Genomic DNA, 27,302 nt, shown 5'->3' on the forward strand with positions numbered 1-27,302 from the left:
CCTGCACTCCAACCCCCTCCTACACCCCAGTCCCCTGTGCTGAGCCCCCAACTTCCTGCCTTGAGCCCCCTCCTGCACCCAACCCCCTGCCCTGTGCCCCTTCCTGCACACCACAATTCCTCCCGCACCCCAACCCCCTGCCCTAGCCCTACATTATCATAGAATATTAAGGTTGGAAGACACCTCAGGAGGTCATCTAGCCCAATCCCCTGCTCAAAGCAGGAACACCCCAACTACATCATCCCAGCCAGGGCTTTGTCAAGCCGGGCCTTAAAAACGTCTAAGGTTGGAGATTCCACCACCTCCCTAGGTATCCCATTCCAGTGCTTCACCACCGTCCTAGTGAAACAGTGTTTCCTAATATCCAACCTACACTTCCCCCGCTGCAGCTTGTGACCATTGCTTCTTGTTCTGTCATCTGCCACTACTGAGAACAGCCGAGCTCCATCGTCTTTGGAGCCCTCCTTCAGGTAGTTGGAGGTTGCTATCAAATCCCCCCTCACTCTTCTGCAGACTAAATAGCTCCAGTTCCCTCAGCCTCTCCTGATAAGACATGTGCCCCACCCCACTAATCATTTTCATTGCCCTCTGCTGGACTCTCTGTACTGCTCCCCATCCTTTTCTGTAGTGGGGGACCCAAAACTGGATGCAGTACTCCAGGTGTGGCCTCACCAGTGCTGAATAGAGGGGAATAATCACTTCCCTTGATCTGCTGGCAGTGCTTCTACTAATATAGCCCAATATGCCGTTGGCCTTCTTGGCAACAAGGGCACACTGCTGACTCATCCAGCTTGTTGTCCACTGTAATCCCCAGGTCCTTTTCTGCAGAATTGCTCCTTACCCAGTTGGTCCCCAGCCTGTAGCAGTGCATGGGATTCTTCCTTCCTATTCATGGCCCTGCATGCAATTTTCCCACCCAGATGTGGCCATCGGGACTAAAAGATTGCCCACCCCTGGGTTAAATGAAGTCTTGGTGTTATTCCTGGGAGAATTTGCACAGAATTCCATGTTTTCCCCCACAGAACTGGGGCTGCAGAGCTGCTGCCTGCCACTAGGGGCTGCTGGACTTTGCAGTGCCCTGCTGGCAATGAGCAGCATGCCCAGCCCAGTGGGGATGGAGGCTGCACACTCTAGCTGCCAAGCCCAATCCTCATTCTCCTGGGGACAGGAGAGGGCCTGGGAGACCCAGCTCTGGCAAAGGGTGAGGAAGGGCAGGGCTGCACCACACCACCTACCCTGGTAGGATAGTAAAGAAGCGGGGGAGAGTAAAAGCTCTAGAGGGGTGTAGGTGTCTGGGCCAAGGGGTGCCCTGTGGCTGGGCTCTGGGGAGATGCCTTGTGCCTGGACTTGGGGGGGAGGGAGGGAGTGGGCTCTGGGGGCCCCCACACAGCCCCCTCCAACACCCCCCAACTGGAACTGGTTTGTTATAAGGGTTTCTTTAACTGTCTATGACTGGGGAAATCTTTTTTGTTTTTGTGTGTATTGTTGATATACTTGTTGACAGGTATTTTCAAATAAATTACCAAAATAATTTAAACTAGAGTGATTATATTGTGGTGTTTTGACAAAATTTCAGAATTTAGCAGAATTTTTAATGTTTTGGTGCAGAATTCCCCCAGGAGTACAGTGTGTACAACTGGCAGGCAAAGATGTATCAAAAACACTTTGATAGTTAAGAACTCCCTGTGTAAAAGGTCAAATACTCTTGTATCATATCATTTAATTTGCTAAGTCTTTTCCTGAAACTTAAAGGCAGTGCATCTAGTCTGCAGCCTAGATTTTGTTTCAAATGATGCTATTCATGCAGAAAGCTTAATCTCAAACATTACCTTTCTTCTAAATTTTATGAAACAGCATTGAAACTAAATGTAAAGAGCAAAATGCAGCATTTAAAATACACTGTTCAGTCGTGTGGTTCATAGTGTTACAAGGTACACTTGAAGTTCTGTCTCTGCTGCCTTTACCAGCTATTTTTCAATTTTTATGAGCTGAACATTTCACATCTCATTGAGATGAAATTAGACATGCAAAGTGTCAACACCAAGGCAAATGACTAATAATTTTGCACTTAGTGTACCATAAACTTTCTCTAGCAAAAAGGCTGACACATTTTTAAAGTCCAAGTATTGTATAACATGGGTGATTAGCATACAGATTTTTAAAGTGAGCCAATTGCAGCCATGTTTTCCATAATCAGATGTTATAGAACTAGAAAAGCCACTACATGAAATGTCAAAGTTCAAATAAACTTAATATTTGTATGAATTACTGAAGCTTTGAGTTAATTATGCAATAATCAGGATTGATTGCTTTCATCTACTATGTATCTAATTTATATTCCATTTGTTTGCTAGGAAAATGGTTGTTTTACAAGTTTTGTCTTTAACGCTGAAATATTTGACCAAACAGTGTCCTTACCTTTGTTTCCTTGATGCAGTCATGATTTCTTTTGAATAATTGAAAATATACATAAAGAAAATAGGACCTCCCTAAGCAATTCACCTACTATACTTACAAAAAAGGGAGTTACCAGGCAGACAATATGAAAATTGATGCGTAAATGCATCAACAGCTTTTTATTTAAAAAAAACTGGGAAATTTTAGGCTGACTTTGAACACTTTTATACCAAATCTTAGTGACTCCTTTGGCACTTACTATATTTTCTTAATAGGATAATGAATTGGAAAAGATCACAAGAAGATTTACTATGGAGCTGGCAAAGAAGGGATTTATTGGTATGTAAGTACAGTGACTAATACTAGTCAGTGGCATAGCTAGGAATGGAAATTTGGGTGGCCCTGACTTTTGGGTGGACGAGCAATGATGCTGTGCTAGCTCAGCTTCTCCCACGATGTCATACCCTCTTTCTAGCACTGGTGCCCCCAGACACAGGGCTTCACCTGCCGAGCTGGGCACGTGCTTGAGGAGGCTCAGAAAATAGCAAGGCAGAGCTGCCATAGTGTAGCTTTCTGAAGGGCGGGCGCATAGCTCCATCCTGAATTTCAGGTGCCTAAGTGATGCTCCGGGCCGCTGTGGCAGCACTACATCCCTGCTCAGATTTGGGTGGGTCTGGATGTTAAGTGGGTGGGCCTTGGCCCACCTGTGTCTATGCCCCTGATACTAGTAAACTTGGAAATCTAATTTCATGTGTGTTAGCAATGTAGACTAGATAGTATCCTGTAAACATGTGGCTCACCAGTCAGTACACCCCTGATGGGTGGGTGTAGCATAGCAGGCTCTCCTCCGTTACCACCCCCTGCTGCTAGCTGCTCCAGCCCTGTTGTGATACATGTCTTGCAACTTGGCCCTCTGATGGGGTCAGATATAATGCCCCTGCCTTGCAGAGTAAGACAATACTTCATCAATCTCACATTCAGCCTTCAGTCCAGCTTGGGATTTGTTAATCTTTACTCTGGATATCAGGGGTTTTCAATAGTCTTTACCCCTGGTTAGGGGGTTTCTGTTCCACCTTCCTCAGTGGGTGGGGGGAACTCTGGCCCTCCCTCTCCACTGGATTCTGGTCCAGGGACTCTTCTAAGCAATCAGGGCCTGACTACACAGATCCCTTGCTGTATCCCTGCACCTGTCTTGAGTCTTTGCCATAGCCTCTTCCTGGGTTCACAGTGTATCAGTGCCTCTTTCTCTAAGCCTCTTCCATTGGCTCACTGCAGAGCTTCTTAGTGCTTTCTACCACCCACCGTGTTCTGCTGTAGGAGTTCTCTCTGGTTCCCTGACAGGGCAGTCCATGACCTTGCAGGAGTCTTCCTGCAGCCCCTTCCACAGAATAGAGAATTCTCAGGGGACTCAATTGCTTCCACTTACCTTCCCAACTGTCTTGAGATCCCTGTGACAGGCCTACCTTCAGGGAGGCTCTGCCTGCCAACAGTCCAAATCAGTTCTCTTGCTGCAGAATTCTCTCATTGAGTGACAGCCAGCCATCTGCTCTCCTTCCTGGTCAGCCCCCAATTGAGCTGGGTCCAGCCCTTTTAACTTCTCCCTCCATGCTTGACATCTTCTGCGAGTGTAGCAGGGTCAGGCAAATTAAGCTCACAGGCTTTCATTAACCCCTTCTGGTCTAATGTGAGATTGATGCACATCATTATTTAGATTTCTGATTTTAAGAAGGTGTTTGGTATCTTTAGTATGATGTATGCTCTGTGATGCAAACATGCTTCAGCTAATGTCAAATTGCTGAGTACCTAGCAATAAAGGATTTATGCCAATTCTGCCATGTATGTAATAAGGTAATGACCTTCCCATTTAGAAAGAATTGTATTCCCTACATACTCTCAAGTTGCAGTAAATTTTCTATGAAAGTTTAAAATAGTTTAGGTGATAAGTGTCGCACTATGCTTATTTTATGGTTGGCTCAGAACACTTTATTTGTCACACTTGAAATATGGTTGGTTATGTATGGTCTTTTAGATTGAACTGTTCACTACTACCCTGTTTCCTGTAGTCTCAAAATCAAGGTTTTTGGCTGATATCAGAGGAAGGAAATAGAAGAACCACCCCATAGCAACCAAGAGATGGTTTCAAAAGAAACACAGGCAATGAAATGAACCCATAGCCTGTGTGGTACATTTATAGGTGACACATTTCATTCAATCTCTTTGAACACCTAAGCCTATCTACTTGAAGAGAGTTCCTAGTTGAACTTGCTGGAAGGTTTTTCTTTCATTCCTGACCTCTTAAGAAAACAGTCACTATAGCTTTCCCAACAAGCATATTCATGTATCTTCCATTTTATTGCTGTCTACATGGGCAGAAGTATCTGTTTTCTAGGCTGCATGAGAGTCTGTCAGTGTCCATACAAATATATTTATCAAAATGATAAATGATTTGTGTATTGTACTTAGTAGTAGCTAAGATGCAGTGTCAACTGAAATGGTTAGATAGAATGTCTTCATTTTTTTTTAATGAGATTCTGTGTAATTTGTTTGAAATTATGGAAAATTAAAAGGGGGCTTGGTTTGTTTAAATTCTTGCCAACGACATCTAGACCTTGTTTATTTCAAATAGTTTGGCTTAGCACAGTCCGTAAGCAGTTACCCAGAAGAGTACATATAATTACTGATAGGGTGTTACATGGAGATGCCTCCAGGCATGGTCTTCATGAAAGATGCCTTGCCTCTCCCATTCTTAAGAGGTTACCTCTGATACAGTGAATAAGAAATGAGTAGAGGAAAAACTGTATCAATAAACTAGACTGCAATATCTAGAACAGCTTAGCAAGTATTTGCAAGCAAGAAAATTTACCTAAACTGAAAATGTTGATGTAAAGAAGAATGAAACTGAAGTATACGGCTATTACGTTTAAAACCAAGTGTAGTTATGCTAAGAGTAAGTTGTATATGTGTAGCTTTTTCTCTCCTTCGTTTCTACAATGGTCCACATGAAATATATTAGATAAATAAAGCAAAAGCACAAACACTCTTTTGATGTGTTATTTTAACACTAACCACATTTTTGATTAAATAAAATGTGGACCAGATAATGATTTTGATAGCTTAAAGGAGTTTTGCCAGGTTACTAAAACAAGATACGGTGTCTAAAATCCACAGTTGTTAAAAGTATGGTTTGTTCTTCCTTGAATAACTGATGTTTAAGTATGAAAGTAGGTCATCTTAACCAATCTCTGCTGTCACACCAAGGGGAGGAGAGAGAGAATTTGAAGATAAATATTTGTATTTAATCCTTGAGTCTTGTTTTTACTCTTGCTAATAGGGCCTGGTATTGATGTGCCTGCCCCTGATATGAGCACAGGTGAGCGGGAGATGTCCTGGATTGCAGATACCTACGCCAATACCATAGGACACTATGTAAGTTCTTAGCAAACGCTTCAAAGTAGAAGAGCTTCCTTGCTCTTGGCAGAAACCCAGCCAACATTATGCCAGAGATTTATTGCCTTGTTGACTAGTCCTCTAAGTTTATCTAATTGTGCATGTAACTATAGCACTTCAATCGTGGGGTTTTAGGTTATGTTTATGAAAAAAGAGCATGAAGACCTCCTCTTCAGACATCACAGTGTAAAAGTTCAGTTGATATGACCATATTCAAAAAAAGAAGCCGCTTCAGCAATCATTTGACATGTTTTCGTGTGTTGCATATAATGGAACAAATAGTATGGTCCTATTCAAACTGCATTAAACCATTTGTCCAATGTCCTTGTCTTTTCACAGCAGTATTTAAAAATAAAGACCCACAAACAAGTTTTCAGTGAGATCTGTCATTAGCCCCTGGTAACTCTGACCATGCTTGTTAATACAGTGCTAATATATTGCCTCTCATGAATCACAAAATCAAAGTCCTTAAGGAAACTAAAAGCTAGACACTATAAATAGTATACTGCCAGCACAGTAAAACATTCTTAAAATACAAAAATACATATTTCATTATAACCCAACAACCTGTCCGTTATGTGCTCCTGAGAACTCAAGGCAGGGACCTAAGACTTATGTGCTGTAAAAATGAAGCACTTTTCAATACCATCTGTCCATTTATGGAAGGTTCTTGCAATATCTTCTTTGTAATTCTTAAATGGAAAACTAAACATTTATTAAAAAGAGCTGAACCACTGCACAGGAAAATAGTAAACGCTACAACACAGAGTTTTCCTGCTTCCTCTTCCCACTCCATAAACCCAACTTGTTTTGTCAGGTTCTGCAGAGGTGTAAGCAATACACAGACAGACTTTAGTAAGATGAATTTAAAGTTGAAAGCAAAAACCAATAACTAAAACATTTAATTCTAAGCATGTAACAATGGCACCTTCTTACTCAGACCTACTTTGCATTAAGTTTTGGTCACTAAAGTTGGAAGATACACTTTTTACTCTTGGTAGCTACCGGCAGAAATATATAAATCTGTGGGTCCAAAAGCGATGATAACACTCCAGAAGATCCTTACTGACATCTGGGACCGTGAAGAAATGCCACAAGACTTCAAAGATGCCACAATTATTCCTTTATTGAAAAATAAAGGCAGGAAAATATCCTGTGATAATAGGAGAAATATCACATGGTTATCTGTGACTGGAAAAATCTTTGCTCATGTCCTCCTGAAACTGAACGATTTCATCTGTCTCAGAAGTCAGTCTACCTGAGGGTATGTCTACACTATGAAATTAGGTTGATTTTATAGAAGTCGATTTTTAGAAATTGATTTTATACAGTCAAATGCGTATGTCCATACTAAGCGCATTAAGTCAGCGGAATGCATCCTCACTACCATGGCTAGCATCGACTTACGGAGTGGTGCACTGTGGGTAGCTATTCCACAGTTTCCGCCGCACATTGGAATTCTGGGGTAAGCTTCCAATGCCTCATGGGGGCAAAAAACATTGTCGCGGGTGGTTTTGGGTTTGTCGTCAGTCGCACCTCCCTCTGTGAAAGCAACAGCAGACAATCGTTTCGCACCTTTTTTCCGTGCAGATGCCATACCACGGCAAGCATGGAGCCCATTCAGCTCAGCTCACCATCACCGCTGCTGTTGTGTTCTGGGTGCTGCTGTCAGCAGATGGTGCAGTATGACTGCTAACCATAGTCATCCTCTGCTTCTGCTGCAACTCTGCTCTTGTAAATGAGCTCAGTCTCAATAGCAAATTTCTCCATGTTGTCATCATCCACCGCTTCTGCTGCAACTCTGCTCTACTGCTCTCCTGGTGCCATGAATCCACCTCGCACGTCCTCTCGTCGTTCTGTATAAATATCTATTCTCGTGGCATCTGTCGTCATCCACCGCTTCCACTGTAACTCTGCTCTCCTGCAGACGCCATACCACAGCAAGCATGGAGCCTGCTCAGCTCACCGCCGCTCGTGAGCATTGTAAACACCTCACGCATTATGCTGGAGTATATGCAGAACCAGGCTAAGAGACACCAGCACAAAGATGATTTTGATGAGGACATGGACACAGATGTTCTTGAAAGCACGGGCTTTGGCAGTTGGGACATCATAGTGGCAGTGGTGCTGGTTGTTACGATTCTGGGCCCTGCAAACAAGCACAGACTGGTGGGATCACATAGTGTTGCAGGTATGGGATTATTCACAGTGGCTGCGAAACTTGTGCATGCGTAAGGCCACTTTCTTTGAACTTTGTGAGTTGCTTTCCCCTGCCCTGAAGCGCAGGAATACCAAGATGAGAGCTGCTCTGGCAGTTGAGAAGCGAGTGGCGATAGCCCTGTGGAAGCTTGCTACGCCTGCCTGCTACCAGTCAGTCGGGAATCAATTTGGAGTGGACAAATCTACTGTAGGGGCTGCTGTGATCCAAGTAGCTAATGCAATCATTGATGATCTGTTATCAAGGGTAGTGACTCTGGGAAATGTGCAGGTCATAGTGGATGGCTTTGCTGCAGTGGGTTTCCCTAACTGTGGTGGGGCGATAGACGGATCACATATCCCTATCTTGGCACCGGACCATCTTGCCAACCAGTACGTAAACCGCAGGGGGTACTTCTCAATGGTGCTGCAAGCACTGATGGATCACGAGGGATGTTTCACTGACATCAACGTGGGATGGCTGGGAAAGGTGCACGACGCTCGCATCTTCAGGAACTCTGGGCTGTTCGAGCAAGTGCAAGAAGAGACTTACTTCCCAGACCAGAAAATTACTGTTGGGGATGTTGAAATGCCAGTAGTTATCCTTGGGAACCTAGCCTACCCTTTGTTCCCATGGCTCATGAAGCCATACACAGGCAGCCTGGACAGTAGTAAGGAGCAGTTCAACTATAGGCTGAGCAAGTGCAGAATGGTGGTAGAATGTGCCTTTGGACATTTAAAAGCTCACTGGCGCTGTTTGCTGACTAGGTCAGACCTCAGCGCAATCAACATTCCCATTGTTATTGCTACTTGCTGTGTGCTCCATAATATCTGAGAGAGTAAGGGGGAGACGTTTATGGCGGGGTGGGAGGTTGAGGCAAATCGCCTGGCATTCGATTTTGAGTAGCAGGACACCAGGGCAATTAGAAGAGCACAGCAAGGCACATTGCACATCAGAGAGGCTTTGAAAACCAGTTTCATGACTGGCCAGGCTTCGGTGTGACAGTTGTGTGTATTTGTCCTTGATACAAACCCGCCTCTATTGTTGATTTTTAATTCCCTGTAAGCCAACCACCGTTCCCCCTTCAAAATGAAGTATCTATTGTTTTGAAACCATGCATTTTCTTTCTTAATTTTTTTTTTAAAAAAGGGAGAAAACTGACAAGGTAGCTTGGGTGGGGTGGGGGAGGAGAGAAGAACAAGGCCACATTGCTTATTTTAGCCACACTACAAATCAGACTGTTTTGAATGACAGGCTTCTGTTGCTTGGGGCCATCCTCTGGAGTGGAGTGGCTGGATGCCCAGATTCACCGCTTGCCTGCTGCGCATTCTCCTCCTCCTCTTCCTCCTCATCCACAAAATCCTCCTGCAAGGGGGGAGTCTCACACAACAGGGAGGTGTCCATGGATAGTGGTGAGGTAGTGGTAGGGTCCCCTCCTAGAATGGCATGCAGCTGATCATAGAAGCGGCATGTATGGGGCTGTGATCCGGAACGACCGTTTGCCTCCTTTTTCTTTTGGTAGGCTTGCCTCAGCTCCTTAACTTTCATGTAGCACTACTGTGTGTCCCTGTTGTAGCCTCTCTCCAACATACCCTGTGAGATTTTGGCAAATATATTCACATTTCTTCTTTTTAATCAGAGTTCTGCCTGCACAGATGCTTCTCCCCATACAGCAATCAGATCCAGTGTCTCCCTTTCAGTCCATGCTGGAGCTCGTTTGCAATTCTGGAGGGATTGCATGGTCACCTGTGCTGCTGAGTTTGCCATGCTGACCAAACGGGAAATGAAATTCAAAAGTTCCTGGGGCTTTTCTTGTGTACCTGGTTAGTGCATCAGAGTTCAAAGTGCTGTCCAGAGCAGTCACAATGGAGCACTCTGGGATAGTTCCCGGAGGCCAATACCATCTATTTGTGTCCGCACTACCCCAAATTCGACCCAGCAAGGTCGATTTTATAGCTGGGGAGGAGTACAGAAGTCGATTTTAAGAGCCCTTTAAGTCGATGGAACGGGGTTGGTTGTGTGGATGCAGTCATTTTAAAATTGACTTAATGCGGCTAAATATGACCTAACCCCGTAGAGTAGACCAGACCTGAGACTCGGTGCGGATTCAGACCTGGTCGTAGCACCATAGACATGATTTTCAGTATCTGGCAAATACAAGAAAAATGTATCAAACAAAACATGAATCTGTTCAGTGTTTTTCATCGATCTGACAAAATCATTTGATACAGTCAATAGAGAAGGATTATGGATGATCCTCAGCAAACTTGGTTGCCCACCAAAACTGGTAAAGATAATTGGTTTATTTCATGAGGGGATGCGAGGTCAGGTACTTTTTAATGGAGATCTCACTGACTCCTTTCCCATTTCAAATGGAGTCAAACAAGGCTGTGTCCTTGCCCCTGTACTGTTCAACGTCTTCTTCATCCAAGTTCTCAATCATGCTACAGATGGGCTCAGAGGCATATACATCAGATACAGTCATAACGGCTCAGTCTTCGATCTTACTTTTGTTTTTGCTTTTGCTTTAAGTCTTGTAACAGAACTACTACTAAGAGAAGTACTTTTTGCAGATGATTGTGCCCTTCTAGCATACACACAGGGAGATCTCCAGCGCATTGTAGGTCGCTTTGCTGAAGTATCAAAATTGTTTGGCCTTACAATTAACACTGGAGAACTGTGGTTCTGCGCCAGTTCTCTTCACCACGCTGTGTCATATCCCCTAGCATATCCATTAGTGGAAACCAACTAAAGCAAGTTGACAGTTTTACTTATCTCGGCAGCAACATCTCCCATGATGCATCTCTTGACAAAGATCATGAAGAGGATACAGAGAGCTTCTCCGTCATTAGGAAAGTTACGTAACAAAGTCCTGAAATCCCACAGCATAACTCCCTAAACAGAAATAAATCTTTATAATTCTTTTGTGCTCACATCTCTCCTCTATGGCTGTGAGACCTGAACACTAAACAAATGGCATATCAAACAGCTAGAGGCCTTCCATATGGTGGTCTCTGCGCACTGTTATGGGGATCCTTTTGGTAGGATAAAATTACCAACCTGGAGGTTCTCCAAAAGTCAAATGCCATAAGCATTGAGGCCATGCTGAGAAAAGCCCAACTATGCCGGGTTGGACACATCATTAGGATGCCTGAACATCGACTCCCTAGAAAAATTTTCTATGGAGAATTGGTACAAGGACACCAGAATCAAGGCTGCTTCAGAAAGCACTAGAAAGACAGCATCGAGAACCGCATACACTTCGGTGGAATAAAACCGGATGATCTTGAGAAGGCTGTGTTAAATAGATCAGCATGGCAACAAACAACATTTGGAGCTTTTCAAGTCTTTGAACAGGACAAAAATAATTGATTTTTACTTGCAAAGGAAAAGTGTCATACTATTGCTATAGCTGCCGAGACGCTCACCAATGACTTTGCCCAATCTGTTCACGAGCATGCATGTCACGCTTTTGACTTCAGAGTCACTCCAGACTCCACAACAAGAGAGAGCATGAAAACATAATCATCGAATCAACTGACTACATACACAACTGCTTTGGATTTGCAGGGCTATGTGAGTAGGATTCTGTTTTCTCTTCCTGGCAAGTGGAAGCCAGCGGAGAGAAGTGGAGGATAGGGGAAAAGTGAAGCCTGCTTCAGAATTGACAGGAAAGAGCCACAAGGGCAGGAGAGGCTTGGGAGAAGGGTTAAGAGGGAGGGAGGGCGGGCTTCTTATTTAAGTTAGGATGTTTGGCAGGGCCACCAACCACATTTTGACAGGACCAATAATAAGTATTTGTAAAAAAAAAAAAAACCCTGAACATTATTTATGGTGTGTCTTTTCCTCTAATTGAAGTTTACTATAAAACTCTAACAGATGTTAGCCTTTAAGGTGCCACCGGACTCCTTGTTGTTTTTGTGGATACATACTAACATGGCTGCCCTCTGATATAAAACTCTTGCACTCATTTGTTTAATTAAACAGCGCTATTTTAATCTTTGGCTGTACTGTGTCAATAGATCTTGGTTTGAGATTGTTCTGCGCCAAAAGATACAGATTTTTCTGAGGCAGGTTGTGTGGAATGAAGACAGTTTGGACATGTCATACTTTCTCATTCCCCAGCATTCTACGCTACAAAGTAGTGTTGAAAGTACGCAGCTCTGATAAATCTTGAGTTTGGTTTTGGTGTTCCATTTCGATGATTTCCAGACTGTATTTAAGCTCCTGAAGGTGTTCCTGGCTTTATTGATTTTGTTCTATATGTCCTGGCTCGTTCCACCGTCCTGGCTGATGGTGCTGCCCAAGTATTTGAATGTTTCTACATCGGTGAGAATATAATCCTCTATCCGTACTGGTGATGGTGAGGCAATATTAAAGGTCATGATATCTGTCTTATTGTGGTTGATTTTCAGTCCAGTTTGCTGGCTGAATGTGTTGAGTTGTGTTGTTTTTTCTTGATCATGGTGTTGAGTATGTGATATGAGAGCAACATAATCTGCAAGGTCCAGGTCTTCAAGGGATGAGAAGAGTGTCCATTTAATGCCTCTTGGCCATTTAATGCTTCAAACCAAGATCTACTGATACAGTGCAGCCAAGAGGATCTGAGCACCATCATTGCCAGGAGGCGTTGGAGATGGATTGGTCATGTGCTTCGGATGGAAACTGATTCTATCAGCAGAGTAGCAATAAGAGGGACACCTGAAGGCAAGCGAAAACGAGGCCCTGAAAACAACATGGTGAAGAGCTGTGGAAGCTGAGCTGAAAAACCTGGGGCAGAGATGGGGAACCATTGAAAGACTTGTCAGAAACAGACAGAAGTGGAGGATCTTCATCACTGCCTTAAACGCCAGAGGCGTAATAGGAACATCATGATGATGATGATGATTTTAATCTTTAGGAATCTCACTCAGTCGTTTCTACTGATACTCAATATTGAAGCAGAGATTTAAACAACATTGCTATCTGAATGTGGAGGGCTTTAAGAATAGTGGGCCTTTCCTGCCAAACCAATTACGTCTTTAATGGGTACCATATTAATTTGTCCAGAAAACCCACAATAAGTTTCTTGATCACTGAATGAAGAAATATGACTAAACTTCTCAGCTCTGAAATTCACATTAGTGTGCTGGTACAACTTTTTGCTTTCTTTCCCCATTCCCTTGTATTTTCTAAGGCATTGGCCTCTCTGATGGAGGGAATTGTGGAAAGAAGCTGTGTTCATCAGCTATGTGCTTATAAACTACTCATTTTTTCTGTTTAGATTTTTTTTTTTTTTTAAATGTAACTGATTGGAAACTTGGTAATACTTTGTGGGTTGGCCAAGATGGTTGTACCCCTGGTAAGTGGTTACAGCTGACTTACCACCAGAGGGAGCAGTACTCCTTTTCTTTTTGCGGATACAGACTAACGCGGCTGCTACTCTGAATACTTTCTGAAGGAAACACTGAAATTTAGATTTTGGAATAAAGTTTTTAATAAGATGGATCTCACTGTTGGAAAATGAAGGATACTGAGACTCCTATATATTAATCTTTGTCAGAGTTTTAAGGAGTAGAGTTTACTTTGGGTATCAAGCACGTGTAAGGCAACTAGGTAGGAGGTTTATTTCGTTTGAGACTGTGTAAAAGATGGGGTTTGGTGGCATGTGAGTGCCTTTCCATGTGGGAAAAGATACTTATCTACTATTTTTCCACATGACTTTGCACTGTAGGCTATCCTCTTGAGGTCAACTGTGGCCTCTCTTTTCAGACAGTAGGAAAGACTAGTTCATAACATATATGTGGGTAAAACCTGTTACTTGGGGGTAAATTTCTCATGATAGCATCTCAGCCAGATCAGTGTGTATTCACTTCTAAAGTTGTTAGTATGCCTGTACTGCATGCTTTCAAATAATAATATTTACGTTTCCTGTTGTGACTGTTTGCAGCTAAAACTGTTTAATCACCTTTAAACTGCCCTTAGATATGTCTAAGCTTTTTATGTTGTTTTAAAGGATTAATTTGTCAAGAACAATGATGCTTATCACAATTGTAGGCATACAACTCACTGCCTTTCTGTGGCTAGTCAGATAGCAGCTTCTCTCTGGGCCCTTCATCCTTACAACATCACTATAAATAAACAGACCACTGTAAATTAATGTAAGCATAGACCTGAATTGTGCAAATCACAACACTTGAGAAAATTGCACAGTATCTCAAGAACTGTGGTTAAGTAATTAGACTACATTGTATGGCAGGGTAGAATTTTTCTAGTATGCTTGTGGTAAGCTGAGCAAGGGAGTCTGGAGAGGTAAGCTTGTAAAGGTGGTTCATATCTTCATTATTGCTGTCAGTAAAAGCTATAATGTAAGTAGATCATGGAAAGAAATCTGTTTAATGTGTTTGAAGCTCACATACACATTATACCTCAGCTGTTTGACTGATCCTCTTTTTGGAAAGATTGATGCAGTTTATAGAATTCTAAACTGTCTTGCAGGATATTAATGCCCATGCTTGTGTCACTGGTAAACCTATCAGCCAAGGTGGTATCCACGGACGTATCTCTGCCACTGGTCGTGGTCTCTTCCATGGAATTGAAAACTTCATCAATGAAGCTTCATATATGAGCCTTCTGGGAATGACTCCAGGATTTGGGGATAAGACATTCGTGGTCCAGGTAATTTGTCTAGAAATGCAATTGTTTTGGTGAAGAAAATTGGAAATGTAGCTGCTTTTAAAATCACTATTAAAATGGTAGACTTGGTAAGGTTTTATAACTGTAGAGATTAGCCTTGCAATCAATTTAAACTTCAGAAGCACTTTCCAGACAAGAGTCATCGTTTATTTTGCATTTTTTTAAAATTATATACATAGGCACACAGCCAAAACTCCAGCCATTTTCTAAGAGCAACGTTGTATTCATAGACTGAGTGTGTCTATACAGCAAAGAAAAACTCGCGGCTGGCCCATGCCTGCCAGCTCAGGCTCATGGTCCTCGGGGCTGTTTCCTAAACAAACTAGGGAAATTCAACCTAGATGGAGCTATTCTAAGGTGGGTGCATAGCTGGTTGGAAAATCATTATCAGTGGTTCATAGTCAATCTGGAAGGGTATATCAAGTAGGGTCCCGCAGTTCTGGGTCCAGTACTGATGAATCTATTGAACAGAAATTTAGATAATGGCATAGTGAGTACACTTATAAAGTTTGCAGATGATACCAAGCTGGAAGGGATTGCAAGTGCTTTGGAGCAGGGCTCAACCTTTTGAGATTACTGCACCCCTCAGGAGTGATCTTGTGTACCCCCAAGTTACAGCTCACTTAAACTACTTGCTTACAAAATCAGACATAAAAATACAAAAGTGTCACAGCATGATATTACTGAAAAATTGCTTACTTTCTCATTTTTACCATATAATTATAATATAAATCAACTGGAACATAAATATTGTACTTACATTTCAGTGTATAGCATGTAGAGGCAGTATAAGCAAATTTATTGTCTGTATGAAATTTTAGTTTGTGCTGACTTGGCCAGTGCTTTTTATGTAGCCTGTTGTAAAACTAGGAAAATATCTAGATGAGTTGATGTACCCTCTGGAAGACCTTTACATATCCCCAGGGGTACATGTACCCCTGGTTGAGAATCCTCCATTGCTTTGGAGGATAGGATTAAAATTCAAAATCAAGATCTGGACAAACTGGAGGAATGGTCTAAAATAACTAGGATGAAATTTAATAACAATAAATGCCAAGTACTTCACTTAGGAAGGAACAGTCAGTTGCACACTTACAAAATGGGAAATGACTGCCTAGGAAGGAGTACTGCGGAAAGAGATCTGGAGGTCATAATGGGTCACAAACTAAATGAGTCAATAGTCTAGCACTGTTACAAAAAAAAAGCAAACATCATTCTGGGCTGTATTAGCAGGAGTGTTGTAAGCAAGACACAAGTAATTCTGCTCTACTCCATACTGATTAGGCTTCAACTGGAGTATTGTGTCCACTTCTGGGCACCACAGTTCAGGAAAGGTGTAGATAAATTGGAGAAAATCCAGAGAAGAGCAACAAAAATTATTAAAGATCTAGAAAACATGACCTGTGAGGGAAGATTGAAAAAATTGGGCTTTGTGTAGTCTGCAGAAGAGAAGACTCAGGGGACATAAGTTTTCAAGTATATAAAAGGTTGTTACAAGAAGGAGGGAGAAAAATTGTTCTTGTACCTCTGAGGATGGTACAAGAAGCAATGGGCTTAAATTGCAGCGAGGGTGGTTTAGGTTGGACATTAGGAAAACTTTAAAACTGTCAGGGTAGTTAAGCACTGGAATAAATTGCCCAGGGTGGTTGTGAAATCTCCATCAATGGAGATTTTTAAGAGCAAAGGGACACTTGTCAGGGATAGTTTAGATAAGACATAGTCCTGTCTTGAGTGTAGGGGACTGGACTAGAAGACCTTTTGAGGTCCCTTCCTATGATTCTGTTGCTGTGTAGACTTCTGGGATTGGGCCGGAGCTTGAGCTCTAAACACTGTAGGGTAGGAGGTTCCCAAAGCTAGGACTCCAGCCTGAGCCTAGAAGCCTACAAGGCAATGATAGAGCCTCGCAACCCAAGCCCCATGAGCTTGAGTTGGCTGGCACGGGCCAACTGCAGGTTTTTCTTTACTATGGAGACATACTCTTACAGCTCTAGACATCTTTTCCAAGTTCTTGTAATATACTAAGGGATATTACACATTTCATGTGTAATGTAACACCACTTTTTGCAAAATTATATTCTGTAATTACTTCCAGAATGGAAACATGAGCCCTTTAGTTACCTTATTTTTGGATCCTAAAGAAAAAAATGCAGAGCTCAGAAAAAATTTGAATATGATCTGATCTGTGTTACTATGAAATAAACAATGAGATGTGTTTAGGCCAACATAATGACCTAGATTTTCAATTTTAGTTCTGAATTATTTTGGCTTTTGTGAGACCTCAAAAGACCCTTAATTCAAACTATGCTCCTACATGTTTTAGGACATGAATATTGGGTGAGAAGAATGAGACTACACTGAGAAATGGATTTCTAATACTACTCAACATGCATAATTATATTCTTCAAGGGTTTTTTGAAATTTGTCCTGTTTATCAGGTTGGATAAATACATAATTAGTGAGCTATTAAATTAAATGTGGAATCTGGATGATGATCTAGAATGCTTTATTTGGAACTGTTCTCATAGCAGTGTGGCTAGTGTTAGAAATGGCAGAGGACTGATTGCAACATTTTTAGTAATGAATCCACAGCATCACCTAACTGCAACCTACTGTCCTGTGCCAGTTAACCAGTGACCTGAGACAAACATCCTGTACCCTATGTAGAAACACAATAGCACATCAACATCCCCACTCTTTGGAATTCACATATTGGCAGTGCCTAAATGTAAGAGTCTAAAACTAAACAAGCAAACTGAAAACTTGGCAAAACAGCTGAAGACTAATCAAGAAAAAATGAGGACACAGCACTGAAGGCAAACTCCATACATAAATAGAACTTAATTCTTGTATCAAAGCTTGCTTCTGATGTAAAAAGGGAACTATGCAAAATACTTTGAAAGCAATAAGTTGAGGAGTTTCATATTCACTTTTCTCTGCAGTTGATCTCATTTCCAGTTCTGCCAAAGACTTCCTGGGTGACCGTGGGCAAGCCACTTAATCCAAGTTTCCTTACCTGTAAAATATGGAAACTGGCATAACATCCCAGGGAACTAAGGTTTAATTCACATTGTCAAGCAGTCTGATGTATGGATAGAGACTACTATTGAAGTGCAGAGTAGAAGATCGTATCCTTTAAAATGACAGTTTTTGTGGAAGATTGCTTTAGAGACAATAAAATGTATTATCAGAAGGACAGGGCTCCATTAAAGAGTCAACATGAGAAAATAATTCAGTTGTATTTTAATAAATGAATTTGAGCCACTCTTAGAGGCTTTAAATTTTGCAAGCATCCCATATCTATAGTGACCAGAGGAACACAAGTGTCAAGCAAATTCTGGAATTATCATTTAAAAGTCCACAGAATCCTATACAACGTTCAGTTATGTGAACATTCAGAAAATACGTGATTAAGGCAAATGTAGTTATGAAACATTACATTGACTACATTAATAGCTTTAAAGCTGTTCATCTAGCCTCAAGAAAACTTACAAGTACATTAATACAGTAAAAATTAAAAGTAACTTATGACAAATTTCAACTGAAGTTTTAGTCTTTGTCATTTTATGATCCCCAAAATTACCACAAGCACTCTGCTACATATGTTCAGGAACTGTAAGCAAAAAAAAAAAAAGCATGGAAAAGCAGAGTTTAGGAATAGGAGAGGGCTTCATCTTGGCTAGTTTTTCTCTCACAAAATAAATGCCTTCTTCATATCACGTAACTGGTAGCATCTTTGCAAGTGTATGCAGCTTGAATGAATTTCAGTGGAAACTTGCATGCTACTTTTTAGAAGAAAAATATTGGAATGATGTGCAAGTTCTGTCACCGATCTTGCAAAGTACATTATAACATTAATTCTCTCTCTGGAACATCAGGCCAACATGGTTAACGTACACAAATATGTCCCTATCTCATATCCATGCCAACATATGACACAAAAAGGTGAAAAGCAGATATATGCTTATAAGGATCGAATGTTTTAAAACTTTTGGGCTCATTTCACATGATTTAACTGCTCTTCCTTCTATTCTTCCCATTTTTATTTACAGGGATTTGGTAATGTGGGCTTGCATTCTATGAGATACCTTCATCGTTTTGGTGCTAAATGTGTTGGTGTTGGAGAGATTGATGGTAATATCTGGAATCCTGATGGGATTGACCCAAAAGAACTAGAAGATTACAAATTGGTATGAGACTTGCGTATTGCTCTGTGTGTAAACTCTGAAAATCCTGGAGATGACTAGAGGCTGGTGTTAATCGTGCGGAATATTTGCAAATTATGATCAGCAGTGCTCTATATATTGCTCATCAGACAATGTTCAGGATTGGCAACTGTGTTTTTAGTATTCCATTTTCACTAGCTTGAATGCAGACCAAATTGAATAATACTAATTGGTTTCATGGCTTTGATAGCCTGAGTGGCGCTGGTCTGTTCATTTCCCTACATTGCCCATCGCAACCCAGATAGGCACAGTTGCGGACCTGAGTCTCTGCAAAAAGGCAAAGGATTGCATCCAAACAAACTAAATTACCCTGGTTTAGATAATTGTGTGTGTGTGTGTGTGTGTGTGTGTGTGTGTGTGTGTGTGTGTGTGTGTCACAATCTCCCCTCTCTCCCTCATGTTGCTAAATAGCAGCAGTGTCCCAGCTAGATTGCAAAAGGTGGGAAGGAAAGGGTCCTGGTTTGGAACAGGATGAGAACTGCTCATTTAGACTTACTAGTGTAGTACTATGCGCGAGCTTGCATAGCTGCGGCCTCTGTGCCATCTGTTGTATGGACAGATAGAAGTTTTTTGAGCAACTTCCATGCTCAAGAAAAGAGATGAAGTTCATTTTGAGGAAATTCAATATGGTCTTGTAAATTGTGGCTTTAACTTACTAGCTTCCAAATATAGCAATGTCGAGTAGACATTTAAAGGGGCACTGTCTGTCCGTTTAGGCCTAAAATATTACTTCATGTTTAACTAAACACCCTAATTTTTTTTTTTAATAGACTAGGATCCTTGGCATTTAACCATTTGTTTTAGGCTTTTATCATGCTCCCAGAAAGAGCTCTTGATTAGTCTTATTAGTACTCTTGGAGAATTTTGCACCCGAAAAAAAGAAAAAAATCTGTGCACAATATTTGAAAATGCTGCAAAAGTCAGCATATTTTATTTGCAAAAATTACACAATATAAATATGCCGATTTCAATTAATTTGGTCGCTTATTTCAGCAAGCATGTCTAACAATACAGATGACTAAAAAGATTAGGGAAATATTTTTTGACAAATAGATTCCTTGCTAGGCATATTAATACAGAACTTGGAGTAATAATTCATTTAAACTATAATACAGAAATGTATTTTCCACACCCCTCAGAAGCAGTGCAAAGGCTTGTGGGAGTCAGGGTAGTGAAGGTGCTGAGGGATAAGGAAGTAATTGCTGGGAAGGAGCCTGGGAGTGAACCTGGAGATGTGTTGGGTGTGGTGGGGAGAAGTATGGAACCGGTATTTTTGTTGGGGAAGAGGGATTGTTAGGGAGTTGTGGAGCTTACCCCATGCAGACCCTGGCTGACCCCTAGTCTCTCCCATTCAGTCAGGCACATCTGCCCTTGTCCCTGCACCCCCACTCCCATTCAGCACCTGGCTCATTGGTCTCATCCCACTAGCTCCTGTGCTCCCGCCCCAGTCTGTCCCCCCCACTAGCCCTTCTGAACCCCAGTCTATGACCCCCCCCAGCAGCCAATGTGTTCTGTTTTGTCCCCCCCACCCCCCCCTAATATCGAGCATCTCTTCACCTGGCCCCAGGCAGGGCATTGTGAGGAAGGTAGCCACTTCCCCCTCTCTGCAGCTGGCTGCTCTGGCACCACAGCAGGCTCTGGTGGGCAAAGTCATAATTGCAGCACCTCCCTGACAGAATCTATTTTCTGTGGAGGGGAAAAAAAAAATCTGCAGCAGTAGTGATTATTTGTAGATGTTCTGATGTACTTAAAATCTAGACCAGGGGTCGGCAACCTGCGGCATGCGTGCCAAAGCAGATTGAGCAGATTTTTACTGGCACGCTGCTGCCAGCCGGGGTCCCGGCCACCGGCCCTGCTCAGCTTGCTGACAGCCTGAATGAACAGAACCCCCGGCCAGCAGCGGGCTGAGTGGGGCCAGCGGCCGGGACCCCAGCTGGCAGGAGCCAGCAGAACCCCAGACCGGCAGTGGGTGAGCCACTGCTGGTCTGGGGTTCTGTCTACCACCCAGCTCAGCCTGCTGCCAACCTGGGATACTAGCCACCGGCCCTGCTCACCTCGCTGCTGGTCTGGGGTTCCAGCTGCCCAGCCCCCCCTGCCAACTGGGGTCCAGGCCTCCGGCCCTGCTCAGTCCTCCTGCTGGCTTGGAGTACCTGCAGCCAGCCCAGGGCTCTGCTCCTGGCCTAGGCCCAACACTCTGCAGCCCTTATCAAAAATTACACTACAGTTAGCTTAAACACTTTAAAACTTTGTATATTACAGTAATCGCTAAAAATGTATAATGTTAATAAATACATAGATTTGATGAAACAAAGCACACCTCTATCCCGATATAAAGCAGTCCTCGGGAACCAAAAAAATCTTACTGTCTTATAGGTGAGACCGCGTTATATCTGGGTAGGGAAAGGAACCGCTCCCCACCCCAGCTCACTTCTGCTTCACTGCCTCCCATGAGTACGCCACAGCTCCGTTTCTCCCCGCTCCCAGGCTTGCCGTGGAACTGCGGCGTGCTCATGGGAGGAGGCAGAGCCGGGGGGTGGGGGGCAAGCGCAGAGGAACCACTTGCAGTAACATGAAGTTGGATATAACGTGGTAAAGCAGCCCGGCTCCCCGGAGCGCTGCTTTAATGCATTATATCCAAATTCACATTATATCGGGGCAGAGGTATAGTTGTATTTATGTGCCTGTGCTTAATTTGTGTTTTTGATGATCTACCTTCTAAAAAAAGCTCGCATGTCTCGCACCCCCAGAAAGGGCATCTCGCACCACCAGGTGGTGCGTGCACCCCAGGTTAAGAGCCACTGCACTAAACTGATAAGATCTACATTTTAACTTAATTTTAAATGAAGCTTCTTAAACATTTTAAAAACCTAGTTTACCTTACATACAACAATAGTTTAGTTATATAATATAGACTTAGAGACCTTCTAAAAACGTTAAAATGTATTACCAGCACGTGAAACCTTAAATTAGAGTGAATAAATGAAGACTTGGAACACCACTTCTGAAAGGTTGCCGACCCCTGATCTAGACTGATATTTTGAAAATATATGTAAGGATCTTCCATGGATGCTGCATGAGATTCACCTCTGTTTTTAGAGCGTATTTTTGAGTTTAGGGTGAGCATACTCTTAATCTTCATTCTTATCCCACAGATCCACAGATTGTAGAATCTAACCAATATGAATGTGTTTCAGGCATTTAAATTAATTGACACTGGCTGATCTTGATTTAATTTTAATGTGAACTGTATTAAGTCTCAACTTTTTATCCAACAGCCTTAGTGGGATGATCCTTGGCTGCCCATGTAAATAGGAATGGCAGTCACATTTTATACTGTCTTTTTGAACATGCTGTTCCTAATATCTGTTTTACTTACTGAGATGGATTAGTAGGTGTTTGAATTGACATTGTTTTTAATTCAAGATTGGGAAACAAGCAAGGAAGCAGACCCCTTTTTTCTCACTCTTCTAGTATGGTAAACTAACATTCTGTTTCTCTAAAATGCAAGTAAATGAAGTGTTTCATCTGTCTCAAATGGAGTAAAGTGCTTATACAAACCTAATAGAATTGTACAGTGTCTGTTTAGAAGTATTTAAGGTTTAACTGAAAATCTGATAGTTTGGATTTTTTTTTTTATGGCACTTGCGGTAGTAGTAGCTGTAGGAGGGGAAGGAGGGCATTTGTGTTAGTTTTAAAAACATAGTGCAGTAGACATGCTGTGGAAAGTGTTGTACAGACACATGCAAAGACATCCTTCAAAGAAGGATGCATGGCTGTCGAAGCAATGGTCTTCCCCATTTTAATATAAAAGAGTAAGTGAAGATTATGTTGTTCAATAGTGATACTGAAAATAACAGTCACACTTCTCTTCCCCTCAAACAGCAACATGGGACAATTGTCGGCTTCCCCAAGGCACAACCATATGATGGCAACATCTTGGAATCAGACTGTGACATTCTCATCCCTGCTGCCAGTGAGAAACAGTTGACTAAATCCAATGCTCACAAGGTCAAAGCAAAAGTAAGAAGAGTTAAACAACAAGAAACAGTATGGCAAATGTCTTTCTCCATATTTACTCCAGCTATTGGTGTGAATATAAATATATGCCTCTGTGTGTCAATAATTATTGTGTCATGGTTTTTTCCCTAGATTATTGCTGAAGGTGCCAATGGACCTACAACCCCGGAGGCGGATAAAATCTTTTTGGAGCGGAATATCATGGTCATTCCTGTAAGATTATTTTGCCAACACTAATGGAAAGTAGACTGTCTGTCTGCAAATGCGTTCTTTCTCCTGATCACAGGATCAACCTTAGCATTAATATTCTTTAAGAATCACTTACGTGTTCAAAATAATTTTCCTAAGAAAGCCATTCCTACAATGCCCTCCTTTCTGTGCCTCTCACTTTGAAAATTGGTGTTCTAACTTCACTCAAGACTTGTGAGGTAACTATCCTCAAAACCCAGATCTCTCATTACAGCCATGTTCACTTACTTAAATTAATCTATTGCATGGGAGCGACATTTTCAAAAGAAAAACAATTTACAGTTGTATCTATCAAATACTGACACAAATCCCTAAAACCTTGGTTTTCCTTTCTGGGAATTGACGCTTCGTTAACTGCCCAGTCCAGTGAGTGGAGTAGGGAGGGAGAGTCTAAATGCAGTGGCTGAATTTTTCATACTTGGATGTCTAACTTTTATTGAAGTTAGTGGGAGGGTTTTTGAAAATCAGAGCTGCCTATCTGGGTACCTAAAGTTAGGCAGCCAAGTAGGGAAAATTTTGGCCATTGTCTTCTGTGCTCTAGAAATAAACCTGAACATGGGTGTTTTGATAGAGCTTTGTGCTACAGATGAATCTGGAATGTATAGCCATAACAAAAGGTTGCATGCTGCACTGATTACTTGAAAGAAACCTTATCTAGGACAGGGCCCTTTTTGGGGAAGGGGAATGCTATCTCTAAAGAAAGTGATGTTGCTGCCAAGTGATTTATTTTAAATCTTGCTCATTTTGCTAGTCTGATGCATGCTTTTTTATTTTCTTGCCAAAAACTTACAGGTGGAGAGAGGGGAAAATAACAGTTTATCGTGTGTAGTTGTATTTGAGGCTTTTTAAATTCATACATTTTTAAATTAATAAAACTTGTAATCCTGATAACTTCAGTGCTCTCCTGAGGGGAATTAATGACTGAATTATTCTCTGTGCTGCTTGTTATGTTTAAACAGGATTTCCATGTTTTTGCATTTTAATTTGCCTTCTAAAAATACAACCAAGTTGTCTTGTCTTATAGGTTTATCATTCAGAAAGCTTTCTATTAATGTTGTTTCTGTGCAGGATCTCTATTTAAATGCTGGTGGTGTAACTGTATCTTATTTTGAGTGGCTGAAAAACCTGAACCACGTCAGCTATGGCCGCTTGACTTTTAAATACGAAAGGGATTCGAACTACCACTTGTTGAGTAAGCATTACTTCTACTTTTATTCGCTCTTCAACAAATAAATTGAACTAGAAAGGAACTCTAACCAACTATGTAGTAAACCAAGGTTACATTTGACATCTTCCTATGCCAAACATGGAAGAAATCAAATACAAAGATGTTCAAAATTTAACTTCTCTTTAAATCTGCTCCTAGTGTATGTGGGAAAGCTTACAAATACACCTAGTGTGAAGATTAATTAATGTATTGACTAATACCTAGGAAAACATTGTAGAAAACCTAACAGTGTCTTCATGAAGTGATACTTAGCTTTTGATATTATGCCTCACAAATACTAATTCAGATCCCTTATGAAAGAAAATATTAGCTCTCTTCAGTGTAAAAACAAAATCCAAAAACCTTCAACTGTGTATTTGGCTAATCTAATCAACAAGTTACAGCTTTGAAGATCCCTGCATTATGACACTGAGCAGGTATACAGCAAAGTAGGATTTCTGTGAAGTGCAATAATGTAATTGCTATGGCTATTCTTGAAACGTGACTTCTGGCCCTCTTGGCTCCTGACTTGGAGGCCATTGTTTGGGCTTCCCATTTCCTGACCAGAATGCTGATTTTATGGAAAAAAAAAAAAATAAGCTTCGTGGAGTAGAAGAACTGTAAGACTTGTCACCAGGTTTAAATAACACTTCATCGCAAAACTAAATAGCCGTAACAAATGCCTTAGTTTCTCAGAACTTAATGGAGTTGACAAAATTTAGAGGAATTTTTTTTTAAACATAGCCTCTTCACATAGCGTACCCCATCTGCTCTGGTATTGCTCAAGTAGTAGAGGGTCCTTCCTAGCATTTAGAACAAATGCAATTTTAAGGCACTATCTGAAACATAGTTAGGTTAGAGTTGGTTAGGAAACTCTACCAATATAAATGCAAAAACTTGCGTAAGAGACAGTGTCTTATGTGCAGACATTTTAAATTCCTTTGGAACTTAAAAAGCTTTTAAAAATTCTTAAGCTTTGTTAGTAAGTGCTGTCCTTCTTAAATATAAGCTAAAAAGGGGAAATGTTTGTTCACTTTACTCTCAAACTCAGTGCCTGAAGTTTCTACATTAGAAGTATTGGTCTATACTCTTCAGGGCGGTCATTTATAGAGGACTGAGATGGTGACATATTAGCTGGTTGAGTTTTGGCTGCAGCTCTACCACCTCCATCTCTACTTCACCATCCCAGTCTTCCAAATTGTCTTACAGCAAAGACAGTACTTAGGACCTTGAGGTTTCTAATTTGAGGCCTTTGTATATCAAAGCAATTGGACTCAAACTTTGTTGTAGTTCTTTAAAAGGTTACCTAGTACAGCTCAGTTTATGCTACTGGTTGAAGTAATGACTGTTGAAACTCTTAAAAAATACTCTCACTGGAAAGTTATTCTCTTGCTGCTGAAATTTAACTTGCCTTGTTTTCCTTCCCTTTCCAGTGTCTGTCCAGGAAAGCTTGGAAAGAAAGTTTGGGAAACATGGTGGAACTATTCCAGTTGTGCCTACAGCAGAATTCCAGGATAGGATATCAGTAAGTAGCTGCTGTGATGCTTTTAATCTTTGTTACTCCAGTTGTATTCTAGTATTATAATTGCAAATAAAATCCATTATTTTTGTGTTGGGCATATGTTTTTGCCATAAGGCATTTAATGTGTGGTTAGTTACATGACCAAATAGGATGATCTGAAATGCTCAATAGTATGGCAAGCAGGCTAGCTATGTCCAATTGGTATCTTGCACTTGACTCCACAGAACATTTCCAGTCTAAAGTTCTTCTAAAGCTGAAATTTAGTGTGGACATACAAGTCATTTGGTCTTACATTGTCAATCAGATGGTTGTTTTGTAATACCACTCACTGTTTAGAGTGCAGAAACTGCCTCCTTTTGCAGAGTTACAAAATCTAAACTGTATTTAGCCTCTTCCACAGTAAAATATATAAATAGGTTGATTTACTGAACATGTTTCTCATGTGCCTACATTCTTCAGTGATATGTTCCAAAAATATTACTCAGAATTGTTGCAGTTTTATATGAAGTGATCACCAACTTCAGTATTCTAAAAAACACTCTTCCTTTCTTACACATGTAACTATATGAAAATATAATTAAAGGATTTTTGAGGGGGGCAATAGACAATTATGTTACTGTTTTGTATCATTTTGAAAGGAAGAGGAATTGCAAATAGGTACTTCAGAGGCAGAGAGTTTCTCAATAATGAGCTAAATATTCATGAAAGGTCACATGTTAGACTGAGTCAGAAGCCTAATACACTGATTTCATAGCGCTTAAAAAATATTAAAAATTTGAAGAAATCTACAGTGAAAGCAGGCTGACTAATTATAGGAACCCAGCATGTTAGTCTGATGTACCAAGAGAGAGTCAATAATATTGCATATTTATTCATGTCATATTGAACCTGGATTGCATTCATTCTCTTTCAGGGTGCATCTGAGAAAGACATTGTCCACTCTGGATTGGCTTACACCATGGAGCGTTCTGCCAGAGTAAGTATTGCATTAACATGCAGAGTTGTAGCAAGGGGACGTAAACATAACTGTCATAAAAGCAAACTAAGTCAGCATGTAGTGATATCAATGGACGGCACTATTTCCTTGCATCTAAAATAGAAGACAGCTACTGACAATAATAGTAGTCACTGCACATATGACACTCCTTTGAATAGATGTTTGTGTGTATACCTTTAATTCGATGTTGTAGGCCATACAGAAACTGAAAACAAAATTAAAATCAACTTGTGTGAATTTAGCAAGCATATTTTTGATAAATGATTGGGCTCTCAAATTTTTTTTTTAATCTTTTTATGTTATAGAAATCTCTTGGGGCATAAATATTTTCAAAGCTATATTTAATATCACCACATATATGTAGACCATAC

General features: G+C 41.2%; 2 protein-coding genes across 3 annotated transcripts in view; one reads left to right on the forward strand and one right to left on the reverse strand.

Moving 5' to 3' along the window:
* SHLD2 (shieldin complex subunit 2) overlaps window positions 1-27,302 on the reverse strand; it is a 166,127-nt gene that overhangs the window by 103,966 nt on the left and 34,859 nt on the right. The gene's annotated exons all lie outside the window — the stretch shown is intronic.
* GLUD1 (glutamate dehydrogenase 1) overlaps window positions 1-27,302 on the forward strand; it is a 49,511-nt gene that overhangs the window by 20,478 nt on the left and 1,731 nt on the right. For both annotated transcript variants that reach the window (XM_038408476.2, XM_043519723.1), the window contains exons 4-12: window positions 2,673-2,736; window positions 5,729-5,823; window positions 14,519-14,698; window positions 18,766-18,903; window positions 22,822-22,959; window positions 23,089-23,169; window positions 24,274-24,397; window positions 25,846-25,937; window positions 26,848-26,910. In XM_038408476.2, coding sequence (XP_038264404.1) covers window positions 2,673-2,736; window positions 5,729-5,823; window positions 14,519-14,698; window positions 18,766-18,903; window positions 22,822-22,959; window positions 23,089-23,169; window positions 24,274-24,397; window positions 25,846-25,937; window positions 26,848-26,910 — 975 coding nt within the window. The remainder of the gene's footprint in view (window positions 1-2,672; window positions 2,737-5,728; window positions 5,824-14,518; window positions 14,699-18,765; window positions 18,904-22,821; window positions 22,960-23,088; window positions 23,170-24,273; window positions 24,398-25,845; window positions 25,938-26,847; window positions 26,911-27,302) is intronic.

Source organism: Dermochelys coriacea, chromosome 7 (assembly GCF_009764565.3).
Source record: "Dermochelys coriacea isolate rDerCor1 chromosome 7, rDerCor1.pri.v4, whole genome shotgun sequence".
NCBI classification, from domain to species: domain Eukaryota; kingdom Metazoa; phylum Chordata; order Testudines; family Dermochelyidae; genus Dermochelys; species Dermochelys coriacea.